Below are 12,627 nucleotides of genomic sequence, written 5' to 3'. Positions count from 1 at the left end.
CTCGAGGTCATTTATAAAAATGACAAACAGCAATGGTCCCAAAACAGATCCTTGCGGAACATCGCTAGTAACGGCACTCCAAGATGAACCTTTGCCATCAACTACTACCCTCTGTCTTCTTCCAGCCAGCCAACTCCTAATCCAAACCTCCAACTCACCCTCAATGCCATACCTCCGTATTTTTTGCAGTAGTCTACCATGGGGAACCTTATCAAACGCCTTACTAAAATCCATATACACCACATCTACCGCTTTCCCCTCGTCCACCTCCTTAGTCACCTTGTCAAAGAATTCAATAAGGTTTGTGAGGCACGACCTGCCCTTCACAAAACCATGCTGACTATCCTCCAGTCTTCTGGCACTATTCCTGTAGACAATGACAACATCATGATCAAAGAGCACAGCAGTTCAGGCAGCATCCAAGGAGCTTCGAAATCGACGTTTCGGGCAAAAGCCATTCATCAGAAAGGGCTTTTCATGAAGGGCTTTTGCCCAAAACGTCGATTTCGAAGCTCCTTGGATGCTGCCTGAACTGCTGTGCTCTTCCAGCACCACTAATCCAGAATCTGGTTTCCAGCATCTGCATTCATTGTTTTTACATCATGATCAAAGTCAAAGGCTCGGCAATCTCCTCCCTGGCTTCCCAGAGAATCCTAGGATAAATCCCATCCAGCCAAGGGGATTTATCTATTTTCACACTTTCCAGAATTTCTGATACCTCCTCCTTGTGAACGTCAATCCTATCTTGTCTAGTAGCCTGTTTCTCAGTATTCTCCTCGACAACATTGTCTTTTTCCAGTGTGAGTACTGACGAAAAATATTCAATTAGTGCTTCCCCTTTCTCCTCTGAATCCACGTACAACTTCTTACTACTGTCCTTGACTGGCCCTAATCTTATTCTAGTCATTGTTTTATCCCTTATATACCAATAGAAAGCTTTAGGGTTTTCCCTGATCCTATCCATCAACAACTTCTTATGTCCCCTCCTTGCTCATCTTAGCTCTGTCTTTAGGTCTTTCCTGGGTACCGTGTAAGTGGACGTAGGTTTGCTCACTGAGCTGGAAGGTTCATTTTCTGCTTTCTATTTATATTCTTGGGCTTCTTTGGGTTGGTGATGTCATTTTCAGCAATGCTTCGCCTGAGGCCCACTGAAGATGTTACCTAATAGGGTGACGAAACATCTCTTCCTCCCTCTCACCTTAACCTCCTTCCACCTATCGCATTTCCAACGCCCCTCCCCCAAGTCCCTCCTCCCTACCTTTTATCTTAGCCTGCTTGGCACACTTTCCTCATTCCTGAAGATGGGCTCATGCCAGAAACGTCGATTCTCCTGCTTCTTGGATGCTGCCTGACCTGCTGCACTTTTCCAGCAACACATTTTCAGCTCTGACGAAACATCTGGAAATGAACCATTCAGCTCAGTGAGCAAACCTACTTCCAGAACTCTCAATCGCCCTCACTGAGCTTCACATTTCATCCTAATATAAGCCTTCTTCTTCCCCTTAACAAGAGATTCAACTTCCTAAGTAAACCACTGCTCAACAACTTCTTCCCTGTCTGACAGGTACATACGTATCAAGGACACACAGTAGCTTTTCCTCGAATAATCTCCACATTTCAACTGTGCCCATCCCCTGCAGTTTCCTTCACCATCCTACGCATCCTAAGTCTTGTCTAATCACATCGTGTATTAGTCAGGGTAAATATAGGGTAGGGGAATGGGTCTGGGTGGGTTACTCTTCACAAAAAAAGGGGGCGGCATGATGGCTCAGCAGTTGCTGCCTCACAGGACCAGGGACCCAGGTTTGATTCCTGCCTCAGGCGACTGCCTGTGTGGAGTTTGCACATTCTTCCTATCTCTGTGTGGGTTTCCTCCGGGTGCTCCGGTTTCCTCCCACAATCCAAAGATGCGCAGGTCAGGTGAATTGGCCATGCTAAATTGCCCATAGTATAAGGTGCATTTGTCAGGGGTAAATGTAGGCTACGGGAATGGATCTGGTTGGGTTGCTCTTCAGAGGGTCGGTATGGACTTGTTGGGCCAAAGGGCCTGCTTCCATGCTGTAGGGAATCTAACCTCATCTAAATCGTAATTGCCTTTCTCCCCGCTGTAGCTCTTGCCCCCTCGGTGTATACCTACCCCTTTGCATCGCTAAAGTAAACATAACTAAATTGTGGTCACTATTACCAAAGTGCTCATCTACCTCCAAATCTAACACCTGGCCAGGTTCATTACACAGTACCAAATCTAATGTGGCCTTCCCCTTGTTGGCCTGTGCCAGAAAGCCCTCCTGCACACATTAGGCAAAAATTGATCCATCTAACGTACTTGAACTATAGTATTCCCAGTCAATATTTGGGAAGTTAAAGTCCTCCATAATAAGTACCATGTCACTCTCGCTCTTATTGAGAATTATCTTTGTAATCCTTTCCTCTACATCTCTGGAACTACTCAGAGGCCTATAGAAAACTCCCAACAGGGCAACCTCTCCTTTCCTGTTTCTAACCTCAGCCAATACTACCTCAGTTGACGTATCCTCAAATGTCCTTTCTGCACCATAATACTGTCCTTGACTAACAATGCCAGCCCCCACTTCTTTTACCATCTTCCCTGTTCTTACTGAAACATCTAAATCCCGGAAACTGCAACAACCATTCCTGTCCCTGCTCTATCCTGGTCTCCGAAATGACCACAACATGGAAATCCCAGGTACCAACCAATGCTGCAAGGTCACCCACCTTATTCTGGATGTTCCTGGCATTGAAATAGACACACTTCAAGCCAACTTCTTGCTTTCCAGTGCCTTCTTGTGACCCTGAAACCTTATTTTGGATTTCCCTATGCTCAACCTCCTCTATACTCAAACTACAATTCAGATTCCCATCCCCTACTGAATTATTTAAGCCCACCCAAAGAGTATTAGCAAATTTCCTCCCCAGGATATTGGTCCCTCCCCTCTGGTTCAGGTGAAGACCATCCTGTTTGTAGAGGTCCCACCTACCCCACAAAGAGCTCCAATTATCCAGGAATCCAAAACCCACCCTCCCTGCACCATCCCTGTAGCCACGTGTTCAAGTCTCTCTCTCTATTCCTCGCCTCCCTAGCACATGGCAAGGGCAACAAACCAGAGATAACAACTGTTTGACCTAGCTCTAAGCTTCCACCCTAGCTCCCTGAATTCCTGCCTGAAATCCCCATCTCTCTTCTGACCTATGTCCTTGGTGCCTATGTGGACCACAACCCAGGGCTGCTCCCCCTCCCTCGCAAGGATCCCAAAAAACACAATCAGAGGCATCACAAACCCTGGGAGCTGGGAGGCAACACACCAACCATGAGACTCTCTCATTCCCACAGAACATCCTGTCAGTTCCCCTAGCAGACCCTCTGCTCCTCTTCCCCCTTCCCTTCTCAGCATTAGAGACAGATTCTGTACCAAAGACCTGTGCCCCATTGCTTACCCCTAGTAAGTCCCACCCACCACCTGCAAAATAGTACCCAAATCAATATACTTATTTTTTAGATTAGATTAGATTAGATTAGATTAGATTAGATTAGATTACAGTGTGGAAACTGTTATGGGGAACAGTCATAGGGGATCCCTGCACTGCCTGCCGATTCCCTTTCTGTCCCCTGACAATAACCCAGCTACCTGAGATGTGACTACCTCCCTGTAACTCCTCTCAATAACTCCCTCTGCCTCCCGAATGATCTAAAGTTCATCCAGCTCCAGTTCTCTAATGCGGTTTTCAAGGAGCTGAAGTTGGGTGCACTTCCCGCAGATGTAGTCAACGGGGATACTGGTGGTGACGCTTACCTCCCACCTGGAAATATATCGCTCTTCTTTTGGTCAGTGGGTCAAAGTCCAGCAAAGTTCCTCCCTAATGGCATTGAGGGTCTACCTGCAGCAACATGATCTGCAGCGATTAACAGAGGCAGGTCATGATCACCATCTCTAGGAATGGGGAAAAGATACTGGCCTAGCCTGTAATGCCCACACCCCTTGAAATAATAAAAGAAAAACAGAAATATTTGAATTCAGTAGATTCCAGCATGAAGGATCAATGCGCATCAACCCAGAATCCCAATAGCAGCAACTCTGTGAAGAGTCGGATGAGTGTTCTACATTAATGATGTCAGGTACCCCCTCACACAGTGACATGTGAGTAATCTCCATGGGGAGAAGGCCAAAAGAGGCAGAATCAGTACAAATAAATTCCCCCATGCACTATGATTTTATCACCCACAAACAGCCTTCATGCACCCTGACCATAGATACAAAATCAGATAGAAATTCCCAGGCTGAGATAGAAAATCTCAGCCTGAAGCAAATTAATGGGCATATCCCAGCTGAGATACTGTCTAATAAATATGCACAGTCAAGAAGTGATGTAAATGAAAAATGATTTTGTTACTGGTGTATGAAGCTAACGATTAGGCCATATGTTCTGTTTTCCCTTAGCAACATCAGAATCGGAATCTGTGCTCATGGTTTTAAGTACTCCAAAGCACCCCAAACACCCCACCCCTACACACAGACACACACAAAGTGCCTGGGTTATGCTCGGGATGCTTAGCCAAACTGCCTGTCTGATCTTGGTCTCAACACTGCAAAGTCCAAACTTCATTCAAAAGTGTATCTTTTTGAGCACAGATTCATCAGCAATAGCAGACAGTTGAAAATTCACTTAAAACTTTAATTTGTGACTGAATAAATTCACTGAAATGCAAACAAAGATTTTTCAATCAACCTGTTCAGCGATGCAGTGACACACACCTCCAAAGCCATCACATCTTGAGGTGTACTTGGACCCAGACCTTTTACCCCAAGGCAAGGTACGAGCCCTGTATCACAACAGCCTTGAATCCATGGTATTGGGTGTTATTTTCTTAATCAACCTATTCGGAGATGTTACCACACACTTCTGGAGCAGGTGGGACTTGAACTCAGTGCTTCTGGCTCAGAGGTAGGGACATTATCAGTGCACCATAAGAATCCTTTCTGGCCAAAAAATATATTTTTGATATCCAGCATCACTTTCATGCACAACACAACCTTTTCTCCCACAACCAAATCACCCATGGTATTTTTCAGCCTTTATCTACCACACTAAATCACTTAGGTTCCAATTTACATGCAATGCCTGGGAAGGGCATTGTAATAACATCAAAGTTGAAAGAACTGGACTATTTTTTAATCAACTTTCAGACACGTTATGACACACCAGTGCTGCAGAAGGGACTTAAACCTGGGTTTCTGGTTTAGAGGTAGGGATACCACCACTGTACCACTCGTGCCCTCTGTATGCTAATTTTCTTTTTTTATATTTGGAAGTGTTATCACACACAAACAAAAACAACTTTTTGTCCCATCACCAAATGACTCGTGGCATCTTTCATCCATTAACTACCACCAATATATCATCATGTTCTAATTAATTAATTTACATGTAAAAGTACCGTAAGGACTTCACAATAACACAAAAAGTGAGGGAGAGATAGGGAGAAAGGGAGGCAATTAAATCAAAATTAAGTTGGACTGGACATTAATTATATCAACTGAAGTTAAGTTGTATAAGTGAAGAGCACTCATTGAATAGATACTTGAGCACATACCAACAGATACCTGATGGTGGAGCTGAGCCAAGCTCAGAGATAATACCTGTCATGATCTATTCTGAGAATATATCAATACTAAATAAAGACTGACTCCGATTTCACCTTCCACTGAGTGGTGATCACGAGCATAACAACCTTTTACACTGGCTTAATCTACTTAAATCAAGATGTGGAGGAGCTGGCGTTGGACTGGGGTCGATAAAATTAAAAATCATACATTACCAGGTTATAGTCCAACAGCTTTATCTGGAAGCACTAGCTTTCAGAGTGCTGCTCCTTCATCAGGTAGCTAGCTGGTGAAGGAGCTGCGTTACAAAAGCTAATGTTTCCAAATAAACCTGTTGGACTATAACCTGGTGTTGGAGCAAGTGAGGACTGCCAATGCTAGAGATTAGAGTCAAGATTATAGTGGAGCTGTAAAAGCACAAGTCAGGCAGCATCCGAGGAGCAGGAAAATTGACATTTCGAGCAAAAGCCCTTCATCAGGATGAGGCTGGGAGATCAGGGGTGGAGAGATAAATGGGAGAAGATTGGGGCTGGGGAGAAGGTAGCTGAGAGCGCAATAGGTGGATGGAGGCGGGGGTGACAGTGATAGGAGGGTGGAGCGGATAGGTGGGAAGGAAGATTGACAGGTGGGACAGGTCATGAGGGCAGTGCTGAGCTAGAAGGTTGAAATTGGGGTAGGGTGGGGAAGGGGAAATGAGGAAACTGGTGAAGTCCACATTGATGCCATGAGTTTGAAGGGTCCCGAGGCAGAAGACGAGGGATTCTTCCTCCAGGCATCGGGTGGTGAGGGAGTGGCGGTGGAGGAGGCCCAGGACCTGCATGTCCTCGGCAGAGTGAGAGTGGGAGTGGGAGTTGAAATGTTCAGCCATGGGGCGGTGGGGTTGATTGGTGCAGATCTCCCGGAGAGGCTCTCTGAAGCACTCTGCGAGAAGGCGTCCGGTCTCCCTAATGTAGAGGAGACCGCATCGGGAGCAACGGATACAGTAAATGACATGTGTGGAAGCGCAGGTGAAACTTTGATGGATGTGGAAGGCTCCTTTGGGGCCTTGGACAAAGGTGAGGGGGGGGGTATGCAGGTTTTGCAATTCCTGCGGTGGCAGGGGAAGGTGAGATGCTGGGGGGCATGGACTCGAGCAGGTAGTCACTGAGGAACGGTCTTTATGGGAAGCAGAAATGGGTGGGTAGGGAAATATATCCCTGGTGGTGGGGTCCGTTAGAAGGTGGCGAAACTGTCAGCGGATGATGCGATTTATGCGGAGGTTGGTGGGGTGGAAGGTGAGGACCGGGAGGGGTTCTGTCCTTGTTGCAGTTGGAGGGGTGGGGTTCGAGGGTGGAAGTTTGGGGGGACGTGTAGGTGATGCGTTGGAGGGCATCTTCAAGCACGTGGGAGGGGAAATTGCGATCTTTAAAGAAGGAGGCCATCTGGTGTGTTCTGTGGTAGAACTGGTCCTCCTGGGAGCAGATGCAGCAGAGGAATTGAGAATACTGGATAGCATTTTTGCAGGAGGTAGGGTGGGAGGAGGTGCAATCCAGCTAGCTGTGGGAGTCGGTGGGTTTGTAAAAAGTGTCAGCATTGAGTTGGTCATTATTGATGGGGATGGATAGGTTCAGGAAGGGAAAGAGGTGATGGATAGCATTTTTGCAGGAGGTAGGTGGGAGGAGGTGTAATCCAGGTAGCTGAGGGAGTTGGTGGGTTTATATGGTGGTGTTGCGTATTTAAATCAACAAAAGGCAGAACATGTCAGCACTCCCTTACCAAGTGTTCTACTTCACTTGCTAGGATCAGCACAGAAAGAATAGATGCAGCAAAGTGTGGTGCTGAGCACAGATCTTGGAATAGAGAAAAATAATCAAGACAGTGATTACTGTCCAGCTTTCAGGTGTCCCACAGACTCAACCTAAATGGTCTGGGATAGCAGGTCCCTCACTGCTGCAAGTCTAATAGTGTCCCAGCAACTTAGTGCCTGTTAATTTGCCTGCTTTTTCCATCCACCTTGCTAACTAAGAATTGATGCATACAATTATTTCTTCCTATTGCAGTTTATGCCAGAACTCACCTGGATGGGTAAAGGGCCATGGCCCATCGATAAATCCAACATATGCAGAGAAACAAACAATGAAGACTCCATGTATAAGGGTTACCAGACGGCAGTTCCATTCATAGTGCTGTTGATTGTTAAACTGACAGAAGGAGAGGTAAAGCGATACCCAAAATATCAAACTGCAGATCACCAGAAGCATAGGGGCAGCCATTTCTCTAGAAAGGATAGAAACGTTAAAAGGTCTGCTCATGGATAAGACAAGACACTGCAGTAGCCAGGATGAAATTAAGGAAATGAAGAGATATCTTCAAAAGCTGATTACATCAAATTCATAAACACATCAGCAAAGGACTACCCATAGCTTTCAGAAGCTAGTTACAGTTCAACAATGACCTGAAGCTAGGGTGGAGATCAAGGATGTGCAAAGACTTACAGGTCAGTACATTAGAAGTAACTGTATGTACATACACAGCACTGTTAGGGACTAGGTTCCTGGATTTTGACCCAGCAATAGTGGTATAACAACTAAAGGATTTTGTTCAGGTCCTTGAGCCTACTTCACATTTCTGTGGGAACTTTGCTGATCAACATTTCAATTCTATTTCACTCCCTGATGCCCTTCCCTATCTAAAATCTATCAGTTTGAGTCTTGAAAGTGTAATTTGGTCCCATCATCCACAGCCTTTGTGGCAAACAGCTCAAGATATCTACTATAATTTGTGGAAAAATTGGTCCAGATTTTGCTTTTAATGGTTGAGCATAGTTTTAAGGTCATTGTTACTACACCCAGCATGGCACCAGTTCCATTGCCAGTTCTAAAACATATTCAGTACCATCCTGAATGCACTCCTGAAATTATTACTGGCCTGTTCTGCATCTTTCCACCAATACAACAATTAACATAAACATCTGCATCTCTGTATTTATGCCTTACTGCAGTTAGAAAGTCTATAGATAGCAGGATGCATGGCTTTGGCACAAGTTAACATTAGGAAAGACAGGATTCTTATTTAAACCCTTGAGTAGATGACAGGCTGTATCCTACTATTTTTCCTGAATTGCTGCAACTTCCACTCTCAACTATTCCTACTTCTCTGATTAATACATTGTACAGATTCCATTGTCCGCACAATCTCTCATGTATCATCCAGCGATCCTATAACAGAAGAGGTGACATTGAAGCCAGTGATGTAAATTAGCCTTTAAATTAATCCTGATAATTTGTCACATTCATAAATCTAGTAATCAGTAACTATGTGGCTGAGATTAGAAGATGTACTAAATCGTAGATCATACACTTTACTGGATCAATTTTGTACATCAGTATTTTTACTGAATCTGGAATGGGATTTTCCTGTGTCTCTGCTCCTGCCCGAGTCCAAGCCTTTAGGATTGAAGATATTTCTCCAGATTAACCACAAGGTCAGATGTTTCTGGTTTTAAGAACCACTCCAGTACTGAGCACTAAAAATAAATCTGAAATTCCAGTTCAGTACTAAGGGAGTGCTCCATTATCAGAGGTTCTGTCAGGTAGATATTACAACTGCCGTTTTAGAAGTAAAGCACAGGTTTCTTTCAACTTTGGCTAATATTTATCCTTCACTAAACACTGCAAAAGCAGATCATTATAACATTGCTCTTATTTTGGGTCCTGTATACACCCAAAACATTGACTTCTCCACCTCATTATGCTGCCTGGCTTGCTGTGTTCTTCCAGTCTTCTGTTTGTCTACCTTAGTGAAGCCTGGCAGTCATGTTTCCCATATTACAATGGTTAATAAATGTAAGTAGTACTGAATTGTTTTAAAATACTTTGGCAAAAACTGAGGTTGCGAATGATTAGGAAATAGTTTACTACTTTTACCCATCTTATTTTAGATTCTCCTGTAAGTGAAAACAGACCCCATCTACGGTTTCCAATCACGTCATCATTTTGAAGACCTGTACCAGATCTTTTCGAAGTCTTCTGCTTTCTGAAGAAAAAAGGGCCAACCTATTCAATCTTTCCCAATAGCTGCAATCTCCCTGTTTTTGTACTCCACATCTCCTTGCTCGTCTGGTTTCTATGTTCTTTTTATAACATGGAGACCATATTTATGTTCAGTACTTTTAACCCAGTCTGACCAGGGCACTATATATGTTTAGTGTAATTTCACTACTGATTAACCCTATGCCCCTATAAATAAATCCCAGCATTTTACTCACATCACAGGTTAGCTTTTCTAATCATGATGTTGCATTTAATACTTCATTCATCTCTATCCCTAGATCCTTTTCTACATCATGATATTTGATTTTTCCTTCCAAAGTGTATCAATTAACTGCGAAATCTGAAAATGTTATAATACCATCTTAAATCATGCTGCATTCTTCCTCAGTGTTATCATTATCTGTCAGTTTGGTGTTATCTGAAAACTTTGGTATTGAGTTATTTATTCCTAAATCTAAATTCTTAATAACAGTAGTCCCAGCACTGATTATTCTAAACATCGCTTTCTGCCTCACTCCAATTTGAAGAACACCCATTAGCCATTCTCTGCCTGCTTTTCATTAGCCAACATTCCATCTGTTCAGCTATCTGACCAACCTTTATCTACTTTGTAGAAATCAGCATTTATGACATTCACAACTTTACCTTTCTACTGTCTCCTTAATCAGTTCAGTTAAATGTGATTTCACCTTTTGGAATCTATGCTATTTTATAATATTTTCTATGCATCTGGGTCTCATTTGAAGAACCTTCTAAGATGCCATTCCTCTGTCCTGCAGCAATTGACTCCTAGATCAATGTTCCATCACCACCATGCCCCTTTCCCTGCCTCTCCCTCAACCGTATCTCCTGATACAAATGATATGTATCCCTTTGTTGATCAAAGCCCTCAACTCACCTGAGGTTAAGTTCTACCAACTGTTGTGGTGGCATCTGAACCCATGTCCCCAAAGCATTATCCTAGGCCACTGGTTTATTAGTTCAATGACATTTGCACTATGCCACCACCTCCTGTGTGGCTATACGGTTAAGGGTAGTGGAGGTTTCAGGATGGGCAATCGGAATGTTCTGTATTGAAGCAGGGGTATAGATCGAGGCATGATAGATGCAGCACCTGCAAGATACTCTCAGACTAACACACCCCGTTGATCCTTGGAATGATATCACCTTCATTTTTTATAGGTTCCAATATGTTTCTATCACTAATTAGCCTGACTGGTCTATGATTTACTACCTGTCTCACTTTATTAATTCGTAGACTGAGTGTTTCTGATTGGGTCTGCATGTATTGCCCATCCCTAATTGCCTTGGAGAAAGTGGTGGTGAGTTGCCTTCAGTGCAGTTTTTGGGATGTCGAGACAGTGCTCGGAGGTAAGCTGTTTTAGGTTTTTTATCCAGCCGAACCTTCTAGCTCAGCGAGCAAAGCTACATCCAGAACCTCAACCTGAGCTACAAATCTTCTCAAAACTCGCAGATGACTAAAGGTTTAATCAGAGGGTCACTACACCTAAGGTAAGGGCTGAGACTGAGAAGGAAGGACTTTTATGGTGATCTCAGCCAACTAGGGAATTATTCCTGTATTGTTAGTGTCACTCTGCATTGCAAACAAATCATCCAGTCAAGTGAGCTAACCGACCCCAACCACAGGAAGGATTCAATTGTGCTAAAGAGAGTACCGGATGAGATTCACTAGGAAGAAGCCTGGGTTGCAGTGATTCAGCTTTGAAGAGGGTCAAGTTCGGCTTAGGGTGTTTTCCTTTCGAGCAGAGAAGACTGAAGAAAGAAACCTGATTAAGGTGTACAAAATTATGAAAGGCAAAGATAGGAAGAGACTTCTCCCTTAGTTTTAAGATCAATGACTAGGGGAGTAGATGTAAAGTGACAGGCAGAAGGTTTCATGGGAATTGGAAAAATAAAATTTTCAGAGAGGTGGGGGGGTATCTGAAGCTCACTGTCTGGAAAAGGTAGTGGGGTAGGAACCTGCACATTTTAAAAATATTTAGATGAGCACTAGAAGCAACGTAGCATACAGGCCAAGTGGTAAAAAAAAAGTGGGATTCGAGGAGGTAGGTACTGTATCTGATGGAGAAAGTGAGAACTGCAGATGCTGGAGATCAGAGTCGAGAGTGCAGTGCTGGAAAAGCACAGCAGGTTAGGCAGCATCCTGATGAAGGGCACTTGCCCGAAGTATTGATTCTCCTGCTCCTCAGATGCTGCCTGACCTGCTATGCTTTTCAAGCAATATACTCTCAACTCTGACCTCCAGCATCTGCAGACCTCACTGTCTCCTAGACATGCTGGGCCTCAGGGCCTCTTTTCCATACTGTAAAATTTATGACCTATGAAAGCTAGTGTAATGCTGCCCATAATAAGAACCACAGGGAATGCTGGAGAAATTCAGCAAGTATAGCAGCGTCTTTGATGAGAGAAACAGAATTAACATTCTGTTCATAAGATCCTTCATCAGTACTAAAGTCATACCATACTCTAAACATTAACTCTTTCTTTCTCTGCAAATGCTGGCAGATATGCTGTGTTTCTCCAAAATTCTTGTTTCAAATTTCCAGCATTTGTAGTTACTTTGATTTTATCATAACAACCCATCTGGTTCACTAATGTCCTTTTAGGAATGGAAATCTGCCATCCTTATCTGGTCTGGCTTACATGTGGGTCCAGGCGCACAGAAATGTGGCGAACTCTTAATTGTCTCCAGCAATGGTCTGGCAAGACACTCAGCAGACCCACTCCTAATAACCATTTTCTGCATAACTTGCAGTTGATAGCCAAATCCATAAAAAATTTAAAAGCTGATCATCACCAAAAAGCAATGCACCTGCTTCACAGACCCAGCCCTCAACATCTCTCCAGACTTCAGTGTATACCTGACTTTGGCCAGTGCCTGTCCCCAACTTGTGGCATTGACCCCACTCCCTGGGGGTGTGGGGGTGTAGGGGCGTGGGGGTGTAGGGGCGTGG

The 12,627-nt window shown here is 44.0% G+C and overlaps 1 protein-coding gene across 1 annotated transcript in view; it reads right to left on the bottom strand.

The window, feature by feature from the left end:
* tlcd5b (TLC domain containing 5b) overlaps positions 1–12,627 on the bottom strand; it is an 18,774-nt gene that overhangs the window by 4,660 nt on the left and 1,487 nt on the right. The window contains exon 2 of the mRNA XM_043676443.1: positions 7,678–7,877. Coding sequence (XP_043532378.1) covers positions 7,678–7,873 — 196 coding nt within the window. The 5' untranslated portion in view covers positions 7,874–7,877. The remainder of the gene's footprint in view (positions 1–7,677; positions 7,878–12,627) is intronic.

Source organism: Chiloscyllium plagiosum, chromosome 35 (assembly GCF_004010195.1).
Source record: "Chiloscyllium plagiosum isolate BGI_BamShark_2017 chromosome 35, ASM401019v2, whole genome shotgun sequence".
Taxonomy (NCBI): Eukaryota; Metazoa; Chordata; class Chondrichthyes; order Orectolobiformes; family Hemiscylliidae; genus Chiloscyllium; species Chiloscyllium plagiosum.
Note: the sequence above shows the minus strand (reverse complement) of the source record. Positions and strands in the feature narration are given on the sequence as shown.